This window comes from Echeneis naucrates, chromosome 7 (genome assembly GCF_900963305.1).
Source record: "Echeneis naucrates chromosome 7, fEcheNa1.1, whole genome shotgun sequence".
NCBI lineage: Eukaryota > Metazoa > Chordata > Actinopteri > Carangiformes > Echeneidae > Echeneis > Echeneis naucrates.
The window spans coordinates 15,818,777-15,842,447 of NC_042517.1; the positions used below are offsets into that span (position 1 = coordinate 15,818,777).

At 41.1% G+C, this 23,671-nt stretch overlaps 1 protein-coding gene across 4 annotated transcripts in view; it reads right to left on the minus strand.

Moving 5' to 3' along the window:
* iqsec1a (IQ motif and Sec7 domain ArfGEF 1a) overlaps nt 1-23,671 on the minus strand; it is an 84,394-nt gene extending 60,723 nt beyond the window's left edge. For 2 of the 4 annotated variants that reach the window (XM_029505625.1, XM_029505632.1), the window contains exons 1-3: nt 22,882-23,671; nt 6,917-6,946; nt 261-368 (exon numbers count right to left, since the gene is read on the minus strand). In XM_029505625.1, the coding sequence (XP_029361485.1) occupies nt 261-368; nt 6,917-6,946; nt 22,882-23,141 (398 nt within the window). In that variant the 5' untranslated portion in view covers nt 23,142-23,671. Of the gene's footprint in view, nt 1-260; nt 369-6,916; nt 6,947-21,031; nt 21,105-22,881 lie in introns of those variants that run through there. The other 2 variants (XM_029505627.1, XM_029505626.1) reach the window with 2 other exon arrangements.

Genomic DNA, 23,671 nt, shown 5'->3' on the forward strand with positions numbered 1-23,671 from the left:
ATTGCAGAGCAGCTGCCCGACTGAGAACATTACGACTCAGCAAGGTTTGCAACTGTCAAGCTGTTACAACCAATGCATCTGCAAGAGTAAAGCTAATTAGCAGGGCACTCACAAGAGCTGACTTAAACACAGCAGTTTTTAACAAGGCGAGAACAAGACAAGGGGAATGTTCTCTGCCCTACTAGTGCAAATGCTGTATCGCCCCCCCAGGACAAACTAAATATGAAGGACGTAATCATAATGATAAAATCTTACTGTACCCAAAGGAAGCTGACTTCCACTTGCGGCAGGGGACGACTCTTCTGCAGCCTGCAGACACTAACCTCCCGGGATTCTCTGTGACTTTGACAGGCAGCGAGGCATGTCTCCTACAGAGGGACAAAGTGTATTACAACAGGACACACTTCTCAGGCTGTTGACATGAAGGGCCAGATATTAAAGAAACCTGTCAATGTGAAGTGACTGCTCTGATTTTCCCCTCAGTCTTCCCACTGGAGTTTTGTCACTCCCTTTTTTTTTTTCTTTACCCGTTTCCTCCAAACATGATGGGCTTTGAGTCACCAGCCACTGAGCATTAAAAGAAGTACACAGCACAACAAACAATATCGTGATGACACATGAAAGCTAAGCTAAGTCGAGCTTGTATTGTGGTAAAATAAACTACTTCAAAGCCACACATCAGAGTGCCTGTTTGATTTATTTATTGTTAGAATCTATTTATTACTGTCGATCCTGACAGCCAAACTTGTAAAGACTTAAGTGTCACATGAGATGAGAGCTTAGCAAATGTTGGTTGCATAATTGTTCCAGAGCCTCAAAATGATAGACCAATTTTTAATGCTTTGCATGCTTACTGTACATGCACATGTACTGGAAAGTTATTGCTACACAGCAAACATTAGCCTTCACAGTTGTTTTTTAGCAGTGTCGAAGAAATGCTGCAAGTTGCGCACCAAACTTAATTTTAACTGAGAGCTGTCTGCAGTGATGGAAAAAAAACCTATATGTACCTATATGTTCACCACGTCTTTTCTTTTGAAGTTAGCGTGCTAACCAGTTCGATCATAGCGGGCAGCTTGCCTCGTCCCTTCCCGATACCGAGTCACTGCAGCTTCCAGTCCCTCTGCGGAGGTAACACTGACTATAACCTTTATTATGGCACTCATAAGTAAACAACTGCTAATGGTAAAACTGTAGAAACAACAAATCTTACAAATAGTGCCTTTAAAATTTCACTGCGAGTTTTACTTGGATTTTTCATAAAACTCACGTTTAACCTAAATTGTACTTAATTGTAGCATATTAGGTTTTGGCCCATATGCACTCATGATTAGTGAACAAATATATTTTTTTGTGCTAGCATCATGAATAATTTAAACACTACATAAACTTGATTATAATTCCAAAGTGCATATGAATGCACTCATTTGAGAAAGTATATTTAAATACAAACCATATGCACTAATGCAATGCAAATACATATTTTATATAAAAGACTACTTTAATATTTTATATAGCCCAATATACATTTATGAGGTCAATAATACACATCCTCAGTCAGATTTAGTTCCCAAGCAGAGCTATTTTAAATAATAAGTAATGATTAAAAAAAAAACAAAAAACAAAACAGACAGACAGGTAGCTGAAGAAATGGAAAATGAATAAATGCCCGAAACTTGGATGACAAATATCTCACCTCCTTCCACTGGACCCCATTTCTGTAGGGATATTTCTTTCTCATCTGTTGTTTGTTAAGGTTTTCACTGAGCCGTGCCACCTTTGGGCTTGTTGTCTCACAACAGGCCAGGCACATTTCTCAGGCTGTCAACTTGCAGTCAAACACCAAACAACCTCCCCATCTCTCTCAGGGAGGTCTTCATGGAAACATAAACCTAAATCTGGCTCCATACAGTCTGCCGTCAAGTCTATAACACACATGTACATTTGTAAGAACAACTCCTAATTATCCAGCCAAATGAAACAATCTATATTCCAAGCAATTGACTTCATCCTTTAAGGTACTGTTATATAGTTTGTATAAACCATTTGTACCAAAAAGATGATTACCCTTCATTCTTTGACACAACTTGTACTCTGCAGCCTCTGTATTTGAACATCCTGCACCGAGGCCTGCACTGTAATATCGGCAGATAATTGTGTCATGGCTGCCGCTATTTGCTGCTGTTTCGGCATAATGAATTATTAATTTCAAAAATGCTAATGTCCCTGCTCCGGCTGAGTTGGGAGCTCTGAACCTTGAATTAGTCAAAATGTTCTGCCATAACTTACTCTGATAGTGCTGCGGAGTGTCAGACCTTGTTCAATAGCTGCCATTGAAATGATTCATGCACAAGCCCCCATTCATTTTGAAAATGGCAGCTGCTTTTTCACCAAGAGAGTGTACATTGTGACACGACTTAGGAATGTGTGTCATTCATTGTCTTTGCAAAAGGGCTGTGGAGGTGTTTTGTGTTCAAGAACCATTAGAAAGAAGACCCGAAATTCACTATAGCAACAACACCTCGTGAAGGACACAAGCGAAGATGATAGGTTTGTGCAGTCCCTCTGGAGAGTGCTGGCTGAGGGTGAGAGACAGCATGAGGCCGGTCCTGAAACACAGCGCTGTCAACACTCCTCCCTGCAGACAAATATGAGTTCAGCTGCACTGACATGTACCGTTGCTGCAGCACAAGACCGGGCCAGCTCTTTTAACGTTACATTTCTGTGTGGATCAAACACAGTTCAGTCCACACGTTGTGCTGTTTTAGAGAAATGTCCTGCCTGCAAATAGAAAACTGCAGTGCCAAAGCCATTTCAGCGAATACCTCATCTGTTAGAAGCCGAAGATTGCATGGGTGCAGTCTCTTTGCTCGTATTTAAAAGCGTATGGTAATTCCTGTAGCGTGTCATTTTGCTTTATAAATGTTCCCACTGCTGTAAATATAACAACAAGTTGGCCTGAATTAATGTTTAAATTGATTGGAAACACTTTGCTTATTAGTTCTTTAGAGGCACACTCTTAGAGAGGTTTTAACCTCCACAACACCAGCCCAGCAAAGCTTTACACTCCTCATTGTCATCACAACAGCAAATTGAGGGGTGGGGGTTATAATCCCCGCGCCTCTCTTTCCCCAGTTCTCGGTGGATTTTCATGGAAATAAAAGCTCCAAACCCAACCGAAGCTTGTCAGGGTAGCCCCAGTGAATGGCAACACTGCAGTTCTTTGACAAACTACACTGCCCTTTGGATGCATGGGACCTAACATGTTCAATTAAAAAAAAATAGAGAGATTGTATAGAGCTCTGAAGGCCAGCAGTTATGGACGTACCGTCTGAAACTGCAAGAAATTTCAATTAGCTTCTCTGTAACCAGCCGCTCTAACTGAAACAACCGCCATCCATCACAATACACAAGTTCACCGGGCACCAATAAGGAGACTAACACAAATGGACTTTCAAAAGCTGTTCAGCATCAGACGAGACCACTGGCGTCCATCTGGATAGCAATTGGCGTGGTGGAGTGTCAAACTACTCCTCAGCTGTGTGCTGTTGTCATGTGCTGGGCTGAGTTTATGAATGAGTGCCGTACAGAAGTGCATCAGGGAGTGGGAGTAAAAAAAATCTCATCATGACACATTCACTGAAGAACAAGCCAATAAAGGGAAGTCACCGAGGCCGTTGATTGCCTGGCTATCTCAACCTGGTTCTAATCACATCTGAATGAAGCTATCCATTCTGATTACTGAAGAGCAGGCCAATTAAACACCGCCATGTTGTTATTCCTCTCTCATTAGCCATGAAGTGTGTATGAGAATAACCCCCCCACCACACACACACACACACCCCCCCATCCCCCTTTAATCACTAACAGGGCCGCTCTCCCTCTCTACACACACACAAACTTCTATCAAACCAGTGCAGAGCAATCCTTCGGGATCAGGGCTTATTTATTTATAGCGCCTGTGCCAAGTTCTGTGGCTTTTCCATTATTAATGATAATGAAACCCAGCGAGCTGTGTAACAAAAAAATATTTTGGAGCAGCCGGGTTCAGTTGTGTCATGGTGTGGCATATGAACAGGGTGAAAGATGCAAGTGACTGTAAGTCAGCTGTGTGTTGTCGGCTGAGTGCTGTGCTGGCAGTTGTGGTAATTTTAAACAGCTCGTGGCGCAAAGTTTCCTTTGTGCCAAGACAAACCATGTGACAGAAATTCACAGTAACTGTCACAGCAATTTCAAACTGGCCTCTGGTTGATACCAAAGAGATGCTGCTACATATTTACACGAATATTTATACTATATTCAATTCACAGGAAAAGCACAACTGCTCCAACAAGAAAGGGAAATATTTTATTAAATCAGGGGACAATTTAAGTTAAGCATGAACAAGGTAGAATTCAAATGTAAACAACCTTTCTCTGCCTCCATTAGTAACTAGAAAACACAGTACTGGGCCACTTATCCGCCTATTAGTGTAGCTGTGTTTTGTTTATAGTGTGCTGATAATGAGCTTTCACTGCTATGCTCTTTGTCCTTGTGATTGTGGTGCGTCTGACACTGTGAGGTGTGAACCAACCGATTTCAACTGAAACAAATCAGCGGAGTGCCATGGAAATAATTATTTGGAAAAATGAAAAATAAATGGAGAGACAACTTTTTAATTAAAATTAAAATAAACCCCACTAAAAAAAAAAGTCTATTTGTGCGATTCATTTTATTATAATAAGAAAATACATACTGTTTTATTGTCTAAAGTGGCACGTTAGATTATGTGTCATTATTATTGCATCCTAAAAAAAACCTACTGTTCAGAATGTGCTGTTTTGCTCCATTACATAATATTTTTTAGTATCTTCTCCTGTTTTTCTAATGTATCCATTTGCTGTCCCCTTTCACTGTCAAATTCCATCTGATTTAATACACCTGCATAGGAAATATTGATGTGTAGACTGGGACAAATGTTGAGCAGCTCACATTACAATAGCGTCATCAGCTCTACCTGAGACAGTTGGAGATGATCTTCTCTTGCCTGATGTCTGGAAGCTTTTCCCTGATTTGCAGGATCAGTGCCACCGCGTCTGTCAGCAATCAGGAGTACAACTCATGCCAACATGCAGAGCTGCCGCAAACTCACATGAGCCAAACTGTGGCACTTAAAGAGGCTCGAAGGCTCATACTTAGCGCAGTGAAAATCTCCGATACATACCAGCCTCATATTAATGAAGGGGCGATTTGAGGAACTGGGGCCAAATTGAAAACCGAGGACATCACACCGAATGATTCTGCTGTTTGGAGGGTTTCCAATCACATCAAAGCATCAATTTGGAGAGATGGGATTATTTGCTTCCAAAGCCTTGACCTCCATTTCTTTTTGCTATGCTTTTAGATTTTACCATCAGCAGCAGCAGCACTCGCTTAGGCTAAGAGATATGCGGGGGAAAAAAAAAAAAAAAAAAAAAAAAAAAAAAAAAAAATATGAACAAAATACCTTCTGATGATGTCGCATCTGCAACAAAATGTAGGCAAAAGACTTAAAGCCGAAATAATAGTGTTTGCTTTGGATTGTGAGACATCTAAATTATCTTAAAAAATCTTAATCAACTCAATCAACGAACGACTTCACAGTCAGGTTTGACACACATCCTCGTGTCCAAAGGGAAATTTCACATGTATAAAGGGGATAGGAAATGAACACCTTTCCCACGCTTTCCCACGCTGTGAGCTGCAAAGTGTGACTGAAAGTCAGTGATAGCAGTGAAAGCAATTGTGCATACCTCATGTCTAAGATTTGCCAGTATGAAAGAGCACTTCAGGACTTGCATTATTGAAAGCTGAATTGGTGAGTATTTTAGAAAATCCCTCTATTGTCCAAAACCAATTCACCCCGAGGAAAAGTTTTAGAAACACTGTAACTTTTAAATATTCAAATAACCTACATTACATCACTTGCGCATTTTGAGTGAGTTTGTATTTGGCAGCCCTGTCTAAAAGAGTGTAGCAGCAAATGTTTGACTGATTAGATCGTTTTTCAATCTATTCAACTGATTTTATACAATGCATATTAAATTTGGATATAGCCTATTTTCTCTGCCTTTTTTCTTTTTTACACACTGCTGTTGGTGGAAATAATATTGCGTGCGCTTCACATCTCTCATTCATGCACACACACTCATACATTTAACTGGGATGTTACAAAGACAAAGGCTGGCACACATCTCCAGGCTGTGACCCTCTAAGATTCCTTTCGAATTCGTAATGGGACATTTAGAGCAGAAGAGAAAGCGGCCTGAGGAGCAGCACAGGCAGTAGAGCACCTACTGAAAGAACTGGCATGACCTGGAAAACTTTCACTAAAACACAGTACAGGCTTTTCTGCACTCTCTTCAACTTGTCTAGACGTTGTCGGGTCGCTAACACACATTGCAGTGGAAGAGGCCGTTTGGATCCCACAGTGGGACATCCCAGGAGATAGAAGCAGCCAACAAGGAGCGCGTTTACCAGTCAAGAGAAGAACATCCACTCTCTATATGCAACCCATATTTCTTAGCTCAGCAATGATGGATTCACTTTACAGTTTTAAAGCAGCCCACATCGCAGCTTTGTCAGCAGACACACTGCAAATCTCCAGCCAGAAATGTTCACACAGCCAACACGATAAGAACAGTGAAATGTGACCTCAAACTCCACTTGAAATCTCATCCTTTCCACCACACTGTGTTATCCACAAAGACCATGAAATGAGAGCCAAACTCTGAATAGCACTGTGACCCCTGATCATTCGGTTTTATGCGCTGAAATCAAAAGACTAACATAACACAGAGTTTTCACCAAAGCATTAATTCAAGCAGCACCATTTTGAAAGGAGAATATTCAAAGGCAGGGGGAAAACCCCAAAGTGCATTTTTCAAGCTGGACATACCTGACCATTCTGGATGTGTCGCATTCAGACCTGGAAGACAGAAAAACACCGGTTCAGTGATTTTGTTGAGCAGATAGAAAACACAGTATTTGTGCAGCTGTAACGCAGCTAACGATATGTACAGTGACATAAAACAAATCACTGACCACCGTTGCTTGACCCAGCAGCTACATCACAGCAGACAAAAGCTCCTATTTGGCCCTTTGAAGCAGGACTTTTATTTCAGGCAAAAACTCAGATGTGACTTTCAGATATGCATGTAAAAAAATATATACACATTAAAATATCAACATTAGATATATAAAGCATCTTCCGCAAACAGCTCTCTTTATTTGTCTTGATGAGATTTAAGGTTAAGAAAAATGACTATGACTAACATCTGAAAAAGGGGGCATCTAGGCTAATGTAGCATTGGAAATTCTACACTTCGAAATAAAAAAATGCTCATCAGCAGAGCATCCCTTCACACTTCAGACGAAGAACATTAATACATTTATTGGTTAAGATGTTATATCCAACAAATCTAGCATAGGAGGCTGTGACTTCTCAATTAATTGGATCTCCAAATTTTTTTGTGCTAAAGGCGCACATGTTTTCACTGACTCTCAGAAAAGAAGCGTGAAATGAATTAGGCGATTGTGGGAGAGAAGATGTATTGGCCAGTTATTCTAAGGCTACACGACTGAAGGAAGCTCACAGTCAATGACAACTAAAAAGTCCACCAGCTACCGGGGGGGTGCCAGACAATCTGCCTCTCACACACAGTCGGCTGGCCCTCTCAACCTCACACACTCCCCGGACCAGGGGAACTCCTCCAGCATTTATGCCTGGGCTCATGATCGCCAACCATGTGCAGCTGCCCATGATGCCTCCTGGGAAAAAACAACAACAACAACAAGGTGTGGCCACACATACATGCTAGCCACGAGGAACTGGTGCTGGAAGTCAGCAGCTTCTTCATGACACTATCTAGAGCGGTTTCCGTGGAGACAACATGTAGCTCCAGGCAACTGTCTACCCCTGGATCCCTCAACTGATGGACGTTTGGCAGGCTGCCTGCCAACTTTCTCCGCCGGCACCTCAGCTGAATTCCCTGCAGGTGGCGAAGGGCAGATTGTGTTGTCTCCCCTGCGTCTCTTCCAGTCTGATGTGAAATAAAGCTCTAATTAGGATATTCTACATAGCTTTTGTTTGACAACTTTAAAGGAAAAAGCCATTGGCCCAAAGAATTAAAAGCTTCCCTTGCACTCTATCTCTGACTGATGTCTCCTCCATGGCAACGGCAGCAGAGGCTCATCGGTAATGTCGCTATCTTGCAAACACTTACAGGATAGCAACGTTGACAATTTCATTTAAAATGAAATGAAAATTCTTGGAAAAAAAGGGAAACACTTTCTGAAACAGTAGGGTCGTCTACCCTATTTTCTACTGTCACATTATCATTTATTTGTGTTGTTAAGGATACTACTGCAATACCCTTGTGCTCTTCCTACTGTGTGACTGTGAAAAAGTTTTAAGTGCTGTGCAACAGTGCTGAGTGTTTCTATGGGAAAGCTCAACCTATTGGGTACTGGGATATTTTGGCCACATGTGTGTTGTTTACCACTAGTAAAACACAACAAACCATCAGTCTACTGCATTTTTGGCTCTTTGTGTTTGCTGTTCTACACCGTGTGCTCTCGAACGTCATTGTTACTTTTAGAAATGGCCTGCACAAAATGGCTATCTAACAGGAAGTAAAGTACTACTCTTAAGGTGGCAGAAACAAAATGTAGCTTGTCCTGTGAACCTTAGCACCAGGGAGCAGTAACACGACTGCAAGGCTGCGTCGGGGAAAATTTATGAGCCCCCTTGTTGCCCCTTTCACCTTTCACGTGCAGAAAACAAGAAGGTATTCATGGTGGGCGGACAATACAGTGACTGACTCCACTGATAGCTGTAGCTGCAATGGTTCTTCTTAGAAATACTGTTCAGCTTTATGTTCAGTGAACTGGAGGAAATAATGATCCCCTGACAGCATAATGCTTTGGCTAATTCTCAGTTGGCTGAGTGATGTTTTTTTTCTCCCCCTCCTCTCTCAGCACTCTGAGATACTTTACATGTTTGCTTTCTTTTGTGTTAGCACTGCCCATTTCGCTTTAGGTCAGGCTGTGTTGCATCACTTAATCATCTGCTTTACTTCATCTGGCACTTTGGCAATGATATCTAAAGCAGCTTTTAATTACTCCATGTGGTACAGAGGTCCATGAGGTACAGAACAAACTTGATAGTGCTGGTGTTTTCATTAGAGCGGCCCCCCATTATGAATGTGAAATTCAGCTGAAAGCGAGAGCCGGGTCAATATAATGCAATGGTAGGATGGGATTCATTGACACACATGCAGCAGCCCAGATCCGATTGCAATTACCAAAGCCATCGATTGGCGTGTATACGATGCATCAGCAAAAAAAAAAAAAAAAAATCAGACAGAAGCCATTTTACACAAGTCTTCTGTCGAGCCACCCGTGCAATCTTTGAGGCTGCCTCCCACACAGCCATACAGACTATATCCTTGGAAGAAACCACAACTTAGAAGTAGTAGTCAGAACCCTGGACAGCTCCTCTGGCCAGAAGAAAGTCAAACCGATACAACCACATCGCCGCTATCTGGGTCATGCCTCGAGTAATTTTAGCATTTTTCTGCAGGAGGGTCACACCTGCAGAGAAAAGGCCAGACAGTCTGCTCTGTCTTATTTTGGGGTGTCATCAGTCATTGCTATTCAAGCGAAATTTCATAACCTCATTGATGACGTCCCTGCAGGGGAGGGCAGAGACACACTTTGCCTTCGCTGTAATACCTAAACTTTTATTTGACTTTTATTCATGAAATTTGCTGCAGTACTGCGATTTTTAAGAGTTGCTTTAATCATAAAAAAAAAGAAAATATCAAGAGACATCTGGGGGTTATATTTTTTGTGGATTTGAGGTAAATTGCTCTACATTTTGTGAAACAAAGTCAATTTCAGAATTCATGAATGCGACAGTCTCACTGATGAACTATTAATTCATTCAGGTTGCTGTCTAGAGGAAGCTCATTTGTCTGGTTATTGAATTAATAGGTTACACATTTTATTGCCTTATCCAAAAAGAATCCATCACCCTTATGATGAGGGATATTGGAAGTTAGAGTGCAAGATGAACAGTTCATCTTCTGCATTGCGCAGAAATACTGGCTACTGAGGTTCACTAAGGTGCATTCAAAAAGGCCTTTTAAATAATGCATGAAATGCCAAATCCCATTGGAGGTATCATTCCACAGAAAGGCCTCCACAAGCTGCGAGATTTGCTTCTCCCACATTGCCAAACAGAGAAGTCAAACCTGCAATGGCAGAATTAACACTCAAAGCTGCTTCCTTAAACCAAATATTGCACTTCTGTCTTTACCGCCATGCCCACCTTTATTTTAATGCATGAATGTGTGTAGATGGTACATGTTTGAGCCCTTCATTCCCCTTGTGGATCAGAAATAGAGTCTGTTGCAATGAGGGCAGCCTGTTTCCTGCTGTGAGAGACACTGGGCAGACGGCACTTCCGGTGAAAAAAAAAAAAAAAAAAAAATGCTGACTCAGAGTTTGTCAGTCTGCAAAACTAAGTGCAACTGGAAACGACCACAGAAACACACGTCTTCTCATTTAATCATAGCTCCCTGTCCCGCTTCAAATGAGCTGGAACATCATATATGCTGTAGGCCACAAAGCTGTGGCTTATGAATGCGTGCTCTGAATGTGTTTTTAGCATTTTCTCTTTTCTTCTTTCTGTGTATCATAATGGCTTGGACACTTCCCCCTGAAGCTATTTCCCTTTCCTTTGCTGCTCCGGGAAAGACCTGCGCAGTTGTAATTATAAATCCATTATTTGTTTTCAACCCTTAGTAGGAGAGTGAGAAAACAAAGCTGAATATGCCGATGCAAGAAAGGATATACATGTGTGGCTATTTCCTTTCCTGAATCCAGGAAGGAATCATAACTGTTCATCCATGGTGTGAAACTGATTACTTTTTTTTTTTTTTTTTTTAGGTGTGTGTGGCTATTGCACACAAAGCCATGCTGCATGAGCGCCTTATTTCCTCTTTACCTCTTTTTCTGTTTTCTTTAACCAGCCCTCAAGTTAACATTCTGACACAATCCTAATTGTCATTCAGCATTCAGCATGACTATGCATGGAGAAACTAACTAATTATAAACTATACCAAGTCCTTAGCTGAACTGCTTTGACCAGAGTTACTTCCGAAGTTATCCAAATAGTTACTGGGTTTGCTGAATATACCGTGACAGCCACGAAACGCTTCCAGCTTAGCAAAAAAAGAAAGAAAAAAAAAAAAAAAAAACTTCAAGCTGTGATGAAAAAGAATAAATCACATCTGAAGTAAAGCTGACTTTACAAAACTTTCTATCAAAAAAAAAAAAGAAAAAAAATCGGAAGGAGGGAGAAAAAAAAAAAGAAAAAAAAAAGCACAGCACATCTTGCAATTTTGTGGCTCTTACCTCCATTCACAACAATGTCACCGAATGATCAATGGCTTGAACTTGCGGTCTGCTACAACAGCTCACTCACACTGACAGTTTGCTAAGAGGAAACACTGTGAAGCTTGACGCTCTTGTACAGTATTTCATATTTATTGTCAGTGTATTATTAGATAGATTTTTCTACAAAAGAACTCTACAGTTATAATAAAACACATAACTGTTCATGATGTAGATTTTGTTCTTGTCTCCCTGACGACGTGCATGTTTGCTTGGTTGAAGGATTTTTCTCACTCTGGTGTATAATTGAAGGGCATTCATCATATGTTAGGCTTGTCAGCGTAATACATACTTAAATACTGGTGTCCGTAATACTCACACCTAAATGATCTCTATTAATCATCAACTAATTACAGGCAGAAATGTGTCTGGCAAAGCAGATCTAATGAGGCAGTTCAGTCTTCTGTGGTGGTTTGTTTCTCATGCCGCTGTCACACTGTACATCTCTTAGGAGTTAGTGGTCTGTGACCTAGCTCTACCATTGGTCCGTGAACGAAGGGAGGTTCAAGCTCTTCTGCAGTCGAAAGAGCAAACATTTCTGACCAAATGTTTCAGTTCTCCTCTCTGTATTTGAAATCCTAATGCAGAAACGTTCACGTCTATTCTTAATAAGATCTTACTTCTGTGTCTCAGAGTATTCCTTGGTCATGCTGAAACGGCGGACAACTCCAACCTTGGCTGCACCAAACACCGGAACTCACAATGAAATCTGGATACAAGGAAATCTCCCGTTCACCCTGACTGCATTTCTGAACATATTGGTTGGAATTAAGCAGAGTATAAAATCTCTTGGAGCGTTTGGATCACACAATGGCGGAAACGCATCTTGACAACTACGGGTAGACGCAGTGAAGTTGAACAACTGTCCAGTGAAGTCAAATATACCAATTATATTCAAGACACACAAATGAGACAGCACAGAGAAACAGCACAACAGCAGAGGAGCTATTTTGAACCACTAAGGCATTGTGTTATGACTCCACCACACATCCCACACCAATTTGCACCCAAATACTGGTTTTCCAAGGTCCAGCCAACTGTGAGGAAGTCTGCGTTTTAGATCTGATCGAACTAAGAAGATGTGTGAGCAGTAGCTCCTCATCTGTGTTTAGCTGTTGACTCAGCCTTCACCTCATCTGTTATCAACACATGCACACACACAGACACGCGAACACACACACACACACACACACACACACACACACACACACACACACACACACACACACACACACACACACACACACAAACTCCCACTTGGCAGAAAACTAGTCGCAGCCTTTCAAAGGGCTCTCCACAGGTACTGTGCTACAAATTGCCTTCGATTCAGCTGCTGTGTCAGCTGGTTTTGACAGCTGAGAGGCGGATAATTGGTTCAACTGTGGAGAAATAAAGAATGAACAGACCACTGTACTTTGGCCTCCTGGGCCCATCAAACGTGTTGATCATTGACTGTAATGAAGGGGGGAAAGAAATATTAAGACAGTGTGCTTGAATAAAAATGGCTAAATTACAGATAATATAGGCATCAACTTCGCAGAAAACATCTAACCATTCTTTCCACATATTGTAAGGATGAATTGTATTTCCTCACACACCAACTAAATAGAAAAAATGCTCATGGTTACTTGTGTTTTTGTGTCCTGTGGGTGTAATGAAGTAGGATATAATATTAGAAAATATGGCCAACAGTCACAAAGTCTATCAGCACATCTAAAGCTAACTATCTTCATATTAGATTTTAATTAACTAATACAGTAAAATAAGCAGAGCAAAGCTTCACATTTAGTTTACACACATGAAGAATGGAATCATTTAACTCAACCAAGAAGACAACCTAAAATATCGTACAGTTCTTTTGGGGTGTGTTCATCAAACACATTGATCATTGATCAATGATCTCAAGGTGAGTTCTGGTGGTGACATGTGTTTCTTGTGCCCTCAATTTCACAGATATGTGTTTCCTTGTGTATCTAAATCAAATTACTGCTTGCGTTGTGTTCCTGTGTGATATTCACATGAAGTTGAGTATCCTGTCATTCCCGTCAGCTGTACGATCAACAACTCAGTTTCAAACCAAATAATATAGGATTGTATCTTAGCTGATTTAATAACTATTTTAAATAACTAAGCTACTATAAACACATTTCCTTTTCTCAAGTAAAACCAGGGACACATCAAAAAAATAACGCACATGTCAAATAAACTTTGAAAAATGTGTATCTTAATATGTATCGCTTCAATTTAGGAAAATCTAATTCTGGGTTGGAAGTCCTATTTTCACCGCCAGCTGTGCTTCTTTTTAGCACTCCATGTGAAATTATTCTTAGCGTCTTTTTCTTCTGTGCTTTTATTGGCAGATAATTATTCTAGTTTTATCTTCTGCACTCACTCCTACTCTCCAGCTGTGACTCTGCGTTGGCTCTCTTGCCTCGTCTCTCTCCAGCCTGTCTGAACGAGCCACTCCAGAATGCCCAAATTTGATTGGCTGAGAGGATCACCAGGTATAAACTGGTACTGTAAGTGCTAGAAACTCTGAGCAGGTTTGAGCAGTAAAGCTCTGTGCAGCCATTCTCAACAAACTGGACTCGGTCTGGACAGTGCGTAGTCCACAAGTCGCTGAGCCCTGCTGTAGATCCCAACACTGTAGATGTTAACTTTAACAGCAGCAGAAACTATCAGGAAACATGCATTCAATGCTTTTCGTAAGGAAGCATTTGTACCCATTTTCACAGTTGAAATCAATTGTACAAACAAACTGGAGGGATCCACTTATAACTAGCACCCCAACAGCCACAAACTCCACAGGAAAGCTTTAAATCCTTTTTCAATAGAAATGAGACTCAGCTGTATTAGTTTGCAGATTCAACTGATGGCTTAGCGCTGATCGCAGATTGAGGGTGTAGTTAAAGCCATGCATGTCTATACATGTCACCTTACCTACATACGTAAGCAGCTGTCTGTCTGTCAAGTTCCTTTCTGCAGATCTCATGGGCGGAATAACAAAGACGCACTGAGCTGCCTTCATGTTCTCTTGATTCCTCTCTGCTTGATAGTCGGTTGTCTGAATGTAATCATAATCTAAATATCAGTGTTTTTTGACCTACACGTCTGAAATGAAGCCATGTTATTCTGCAAATGTTGTGTGATTTGATAACATTATCATCAAAAGCCACATGACTCAATATTTTGCACTTTTGCTCATTAAAAGTTATACAGTGTCAGAGTTTGGGTTAGGCGATTTAAACATAATAAAGCCGTCTGGCTCAGGCTAAGATGCATCGTCCGACCCCCCTTCGTGTGGCCTTTACCAGTTTACACATCAGATAGAGGTAACAGTGCTCATTAAAGCCATCATTATCCTTTCTTGTGGGACAACCAGCTACTTCAAAGGGGGGGGAAACGAGCTAACCTCTGTTTTAATAGGCCTTATTGCGGGAATGTCTGACTTCTGTTCAGCAAAACTGGAACCACACCGAGATGCAGAGGTGGAAGGTCCATTACCGATGAAGGCAGCCTGCAGTTGATTTTGAGTGTGAGTTGCAAACTGTCTCTGGCCATTGCTAGAGATTTATAGGTGGGCCTGAATGCAAATCACCCCCATGTAGACATTAATCTAGCAGGGGTATTTCATTAGAAAGGGCTTTGCTGGAGAGAGGAAGTTCATGTGCTCATAAATTTAGTTTGGCACACTGATTGTTCAGCAGATCGCTGGGTAAATGAGTGGATGCCTCTAGCCACAAGAGGCAGCTTTCTCCATCATGCTATTATTTCCTGCCGAAGGGTCCCAAAACACATGCTAAGGCTGTACTGCCTGCTCGGGGTGAACTATTTATGAACTTGCCAATCTCCAGTCGACAAGCTCCATCCAGGGGACTCAGGAGGGTTAGCTGAAGTTGACTTCCTTTTAAATTACAGGAGTGAAGCCAAAAGAGTCTCTATAACCAATACAGAAGGCAGTTTAAAACCCCCAGTGACATTATTGAGGTGAATTCAACACAGGCCAAAAATCGACAGTCTAAATCCTCTGGATATGAACTCTTCCAGCTTGGTTCTGGATTCAGAGACGTGCAGTTTAACACAGAATGTCGGTGACATGAACGAAATGCAGCAATATAGCATATATCATATCCACACGCATATAAACATCTGAAAATGGTAACAATGCGCAATAGATTGTGACATTTTACTTTTCGTTTTCGTACTTTTCGTACCCGCTTTTCGTTGCGGACTACAAAATGAATGTCATGACTTAAAAGAATATGTTTTACTTTTAGAGTCAATCACATTTGGGCCTGTATTTTTTTTTGCAAGTGTCTCTGTCTTTTCCCATAAAAGTCATATTATAAAACTAAGAGTTATAGTCATTGCCAATTAATCTTTGAATTTCTTAGGTTTCTCAAAGGGCACAAAACAACATCAGATCTAGTGTAGTTCCACAAAATATATCATCCAGCTAAAATGTTGTCTGGTTTTTTGAGGGAAAATAAATAAATAAATAATTAAACATAGCCCATAAACAGAAGCACAACAGGCATAGATATCAGTAAAATACATGATAAGATGACTGTTCGGAATGTAACTGAACACATTTTTCAATCATTCATCTTCCATCAAAAACCCTCATTTGCATAATCCATTTTTAATTTATCAAATGTATTCTAGCGCATGTCATCTCCCCCCCAAAGTCCTCCTGGAACAGTAACCAGGCCTTGTGGCACACATCCTGGCTGTGTTTTGGCACAGAGTCAGGTGGATTTACCCTCAGTAGAGCACATCCAGTTCCACCAAGGTCAAACAATCAGGCACATGACTGGGACATCAAGATATTAATCTGGATTGGCACCAAACTGTACAAAGTGGCCTCTCAACACTATTAATATGGCTGACTTTTGTTACACCAAGATTATTTCATCAAGAAACTGAAGATGATGATGCCAGAATAGGCCCTATTTTCCAAACGGATCCGTGGGTTTTTCTCCAACAGACTCTGCTGCTCAAAATGCAACCTAGCTGCCATGGTGAGGACTTGCTGTTCATTCATCAGCATTCAAACATTCATCAGAGCGCCTTTGAAGCATTAAGAGGGAGAATGTACATGTTAATGATTTGTCACACGATCCATCAATATTTGACCATTCAAGATTACTCATGCTTCTTTTTCTGACTGTGGGGGGAAGAGGAAAAAAAAAAAAAAAAAAAAAAAAAAAAAAAAAATCACACTTGCCTGAAAGGCTAATTACTGCCTCATCGTTGTTGTCTTAGCAAACCAGCCATTCAGCAGTTTGCATTAATTTTTGTCAATAAAAAAAAAAAATAAATAATAATAATAATAATAATAATAATAGATGCAGTGATTACTTCACTGCATCTATTATTATGTACGAACCTTTTGTTATTGCAAAAAATATGTTTTGTGAGGACACTGAGATATTGGCCTTTGACTACTGAAGTCTAAAATTTTTCACTAAATAGGTGTCACAAAAATCTTATGATATTGCATCTGCATTAAGTGTCATTGGTTCTATACTGTGATAACTCATTTAATTTGTTAATTCTTATTTCATAGGATGGTCTACATGATGTCATGAGTAATATAGTCTCCATCAGTTGTTTGCAATTTACCACACTAAGGCTTTATTATCAAATCTTAATAATTTCTTAACTATATAGTGTAAAAGATTGAGGGGCAGATTAAAGTTAGAAGAGCTAATGTTCACTTTCCTGAGTTCAACACTTTTTCCCTGTTTGCCATACCTGCAGGACACGAGACTGAGGGCGTGGCTGCATCCTCGAGTCTACCTTCGAGTCTACCTAGAATACGAAGGTCAAAATCGTGATGTCATTTTGATTGACATCAGAATAGAGATTGTGACAGCCATGTTCAAATTCTGAAAACTTTTATAACGTTACATTACATTTTTTTTTTTTCAAATGTATGGGGTTGACAAGAAATGGGAGAGGTCAACTATTGGTTTGTGAGCTGCCGTTTTGAATCCTTGACCTTGTAAGGTAACCATTGCCATGTTGGCCTTTGCTTAACCATATTTGGAGGAGAAGGTGGAGCTGAGGAGGGGTGGATCTGACCTGCTCTGTGCTTTCTCCAGCAGGTCACCATTTGTGGTACAGACTGTTAATCACACAAATAGAATACACTGCTTTACCGTTTTTGTTTTGTTTTGTTTTTTTTGGCAAGCAGTGGCATCATGCCCTGATAGGCTCTCTGGTCATTACATAGAATCTAGATTTTAGGCTTTTCTGCATTGGATTCCCCTTCACTTTTACATCAGCTCTTTGGCATCTACGAGCATGGGAAATGAAAATACTTGCAGGCATTTTTTCCACAACAAAACCCAGAGGACAGTTTCAGATCACTGCAGATCCCGTTTGATTAAACCACCAGCCTCCACTGCATCATGCAACCAATACACACACTCTCAACTTCTTCACTTTTTTTTCTTTCACTTACCAACAGATTACATTCTCTGACAAGATAGACCAGGCATTTGTCCAGAAAATAAAGTCAGTCTCCATTAAATGCTGATGAAAAGTAATATCTCATAACTGTCTGCTGCCAAAATGTACAACTATCTCTTGTTTTAGCTATCATTTAATTCCAAAGAGAGAACAAGTGGCACAAATGATTTTAAAGTCAAGCACAGTTATGAGAGAAACCCGCACGTGGTCAGCATAAATCCTGCTGGACTAAAGGGCTGACAACGCAGGAAACTCAGTCATGAGCAAAAGAAACCTGATACTTTTGCGATTGCTAATTCTTTTCCATCTGCTACCTTTTCACACTTTTTCTTGATTAGAACTCAAGAAAGTGTGAAAGTGGAGTGTCCTTGCTTTGTATTGACAGAAACCCATTCACCAAGACACCAACACCCACTCTGCTCATCTTGCTCAACCAGCTCCTGGGGGGTTACAATCACTTGGGTGGAGTTTATGGATGTGCATCAGGGTCAGTGCACACCGAGCTGATTTTCACTGGCCAGCAATGTTACCCAGGAGCCTGCAGTACTCACAGAGGAATTTGTTGACTTGGCATTACAGGTTCCACTGTAAGTGGTGCATCACATTTCCTGCTCTCTGCACTTTGCTTCTACAACAAAGTAGAGGGACAGGCCATACAAACTACACAGTCTGAAAAAGCCTTCCATTTGCAGCCAACCCAAGATAGAAGCAAACAGTCTAATGCATCCTTCACCGGAAAACATTTTTTTCCAATCTGCTCTCATTTTTTCTGGAAGGGAACACCATCATTTTTACAGTTTGTTTTTTTTAAACAAATTAAACTATTTTCCTACCAATTTCCTACCAATATGTCTCTTAATGATAACATATCAAACAGTAGCAATTTAAATCAAACACAAATAAATCACTCTGTTCCTGATTACAGGTTCTTACTTTTAACTGACAGCACCGAAAAGAAAAAGGGAAGCACAAAAACAAAGCACCTTTTCAAGCTGAACTGTAATAAGTTCCCTAATGAAAGTAGAGCACAATGCAATATAGCCCCACCACAGAAATAATGACAGCCTGAATACACCGAGGAGTGTGGAAAAAAAAAACTAAAAGAGAAGTAAATTCAATAAATTGGTATAAGGAGACACTTGGGGCTGAAGATAAAGAGAAAACGGAAAAAAAAAAATCTTTGGCCCCTCAGCAGGTCCGGTCCCCACAACCCCAAACCGAGCTTGTGTTTACTCCAAATAAAAAGTCTAACACTTGGGAGCTCAGTAGATGCACATTGCAATCATGGAAGAAAAATACCTAGAGACCTTATCTTCTAATAATCTGTATCTCATGAATATCTTGTCATGTTGCATTTATCAGAGAAAATCTCAAGAAGGGATATCATAAAATGATGCAATGAAAAAAAAGAAAAAAGAAAAAAAAGACCATAATTACAAAACAATGCAGACTTCAGGTCACTTTAGAACTTGCCTGAAAATAATCTGCATGTTTATAAGACTTGTTGGGTAACACGGCACGCTGTCAGTGCATGTCCAGTCGTACTTACACGATGGAGCTGTCAATAATAATTATGGCTTAGTTAATTTTCAAAAACGTCAACATAATTATGCTGCAGAAAAAGAAAAAAAAATGCTCTCTTACTCAGCAGTTCTCATTTTATCCCACTGCAGCATTGTCAAACTTAACTTTGAGTTCAGAGCTCTGGCTTACATTTTGCAGATTTTTCCACAAGGGTCAGTGAAGTGAAACATATCCCTGCATCATGAGCAGCTTATTTGTCATATGAGGATACACTTTCCTGGCTGGCTGCAGTTCTTGTAGATTTGTTCCTGACCAGCAAGGAAACTTAAAAAGGACTTTTCCCCAGATGTGAAACTAACTTCAGAGAAGATGCCTGACTTAAACTGATAACGCAGAGGAAATTAAAACCTGTCAGTTCAGCTGGTTTATTGTGTTCCATCATTTAAGATAGTTATTGGAAGTTACTTTATGTAACTGGCACTGCATTCTCCCTGTTCCCTGTGCCGTGTGCTATCGGTTCCTGTTTACATAGCAATACAGTCATCCACCATGGTAAGAGGGGAAAGGGACAGACATTTATGTCCACATTCTCGGCATGTCAACAACATTCAAGGTTGGTGTTTGCTGATAAGGTTGATATTCAGGCATGTGATGTCTGATTTGCATTCAAGTGCCCTTCGGCTGTTTCAGCTTGTAGTCAGACTGAGCGCCAACATTTCCATGTCTAAAGCCCTGAAGATAAAAAAAAAAAAAAAAAAAAACCAAAACAAAACGAGACAACCCTGTTGAGGTGAGGTGTGAGCGGGTGGACATGTTAGGGACTCAGCACCAATAGTGTGCTGAAAGCTGCCAAACATGTAGACACCCTGTGAATGCCTCTCACGCATTCGTATACATTCAGGTCACATGGCTGTTTATCAGTTTCTTTAAGAGATAAATAACCGGTGGTGTTTGGAAAACTAAGAGGGTCATTTATAGTCAGACTGTTCCGAAGGTTTTGTCTGAAATCTAAAACTAACAGTCTGCATGAAATCATATTGAATTGAATTTACAGTACTGCTTGGTAAGACAAATAATACATCTGTAACTCTTTCAAATCTTGATAGACAAAGGGCTGTTGGATCAAGAGTTGTATCATTATTATTTTCGGGCAGATGTATTTGGACAACACCTTCTGAAAAATCAACTCTCTGGTGAAACATCACCACTGAGGCCCTCATGGTTAGCTCTGTGACCTTAACATACACGACCGCACAATAGCACACAATGGGTTTAAAATGTGACCACATAGGCTACTGCTCCTCTGAATAAATGCTTTCATAATCAAATACATTTTCCAATTCATCATTTATTTTATTGCTGTTTTTAGGCTAATGTTCACCATGGATGACCATCACAGTCTAGCATTTCAGCATGCTAACGCCCGCTAATTTGAACTAAGTACTGTTGGGGGCGGATTTAAAATGCAGTTGTTTTTGTACATTCTTTGAATCCAAGTTCTGGACAAAATTGAACTACCTCTTCCTGTTTGTTACGAAGTGAATCGACTCACCATCTAAGAAAGCACCAAAGAGCTCTCAGGTTGGCAGGATGGCTGTAAGTAATAAATCCTTCCAACCAGCTGCTCAGGACTCCCTTTGGATGTCTGCAGAAAAAGCCAGATTCGTGTGCAATCAGCCCAGAGTCTAGGAGTTCATCAGGGAGTTTGCTCAGGAAAACCTGAAGTAAAGCTGTGAGCAAAAGGCCGTCTGGGCTGCTCTGTTACGACCGTGTCCCTCTAAAAATTATGGGGTGGGGGGTGGGAAGGCCTGATAGTTTATTATTGAAGTTCACACTTATCCCGCTTTGAATGTGCCAAAATGACCTTTGCAGATCTTACAATCAGTCTTCCTTATAAGATCAATGCATCCTTTAAATTACTTACCACACTTAAATGACAATTTAAATTCTGTATCCCCCACAAACCAGCCCTTTACATTATTAACAGCTGTCATATTTCATCAGGTTCACTGGCGTAATTACAGGCTCCACAGTCCACCAGAGCTGGACTGCAGTAGTGTTCAAACACTGTAACCGCACAAAATGAGGTGGTGACAGAGTGATCAGACGGAATACGCCAAAGTGCTCAAGAGAGATTTACAAAGTTAGCACACTAAAAGCCAGTGTTACAGTTTGTGCTAATCTCATGAATCGGACAGCAGTGACATAGTCCATGAGTCATCAGTATGGATTTGCTGCCATTGATTTTCATGACACTAACACGCCCCCAGAGATAAAGGTCAAGCACAATCACATGAACCCTAGTCTAATGTCTACATGCTGAGGCATTTCAGAAATACAGACTACACAGAGTGAACTTCAACTCAGAGCTAAAAGTCCGTATTGAGTGTCTGATTACCAAGACAGACTGATATAATGCTCCACTACATGCGTCCTGACCGCCCTGTTCTGTTCAAAGCTTAATCCACTGTCTGAAGATGGAACCGGCCCTGAAATATAATGGCTTTATGGATCAATCCCCCATATGCACCTTCTTGACAATGGTTGTATTTATTGCAATCCATTGCCCATGTATGTGTGTGTGTGGCTATATATATATATATATATATATATATATATATATATATATATATAGAGAGAGAGAGAGAGAGAGAGAGAGAGAGAGAGAGAGAGACAGATAAAAGATGAACCACTGAGGGGCTATAAAGATAGGCAGCTTAGATATCAGCCTGCTCTAATCACAGAAACAGCAAATATCAATCTAATAAAAAAGATGACAAAGCAGAAATCATCGGAGATGCTTTAAAAGTCCACCTCATAAATCCCTCAGTCCTTTTACAAGAGCCATTGGTAAATTTGTCCATGTGTGAAACTTAACAGCATGTCAACATACCGCAAGCTCGACTGTATCCCCTAAATATGTCAGTGTAACCAATGACAGTTGCAATTTACTAAAGACAACATTTTTAAAAAGCTGGAGTAAAGATTAATCTACTGTGTGTGTGTGTGTGTGTGTGTTGGGGGGGGGGGCTGCTGGTGTGTCATCACCAGTTACATTGATGTTTGGAGCTTTGGCCAAACTCTGAGCTGCATGTTTCCAGCCTTTCCAGCTCTGTGATATTCAACAGCACGCATTTCTCTGTAAGCGACACATTTTCCATCAGCAAACATCAGCAAAAAAAAAAAAAAAAAAAAAAAAAAGAAAAGAAAAGAAGCAAACATCACAGCAAAAAAAGGGGGGGGAAAGATGCAAAAGCGGTCATGTTGTCGCTGCGGATCTCCAACTATTTCACTTTAATCAAGCGCTTTTTTTTTTTCTTCCCCCTTTTCACTTTGCAAAGGACACATAGGTAAGAAGAGACTGCGAGAGTTTGGCAGTGGACCTTAGGTGCTGTGGCTTACTTTTCCTGGGTGATATGCTCCTTTATGGCTCCCAGGGTGAGCAGGCTGCTGGTGCCCTGCAGCAGCCTGCAGGTTGCCAGGTGCCGCTGGTACTGATCCTTCAGACACACGTTTTCCGTGCACAGGTCGGACACTTGCTGCTCCAGCTCCTCGATCCGTCCCCTCTGCCGTTCCAGCAACTCCTGCTGGGTGTCGATGATCTTGTTGAGCTCCTTCAGATATTCCGCAGCCCTGGTTGGATTCTCGGTCGGGCTTTCCATGTCGCTCCCGCGGCCCCCGTTCCTCTCCTCTTTTTTTTTCTTTTTCTTTTTTTTTTTTTTTTTTTTTTGGTTCTCTTTTTTATTTTTTTTTTTATTTGCGTTGTTTGGGTCTCCTGTTTTATCGCCGCCGCCGCCGGTGGAGGGGAGCGGGGGGAGGAGGAGGAGGAGGAGGAGGAAAGGGGGGGGGGGGTCAGTCCGAGCCGGGTTTAAGCGCAACACTTGAGCGGGTTGCGCCTCTTGCGCCTCGCCATTGTTTTTAAAGCCGGTGCTGGCGGTAGTTGAGTCTGAGGGGGAGAGAGAGAGAGAGAGAGAAAAAAAAAACCGCTCCCGGTCCGAGCGTTTAGCTTAAATCCCGCCGACACCGACACCACAAGCTCCTAATCCCGCATCGACCGCCGACCGTCAGCAGGCGGTTTGGTATCAATCAGCCCCAAACGTGACGGGCAGCACCGTGAGGGTCGGGGCCGGCGCTGAGGGAAGTGTGCTCACCCCCCCTCCTCCTCCCTCCCTGTTGGCGGGGCGGTGTGACA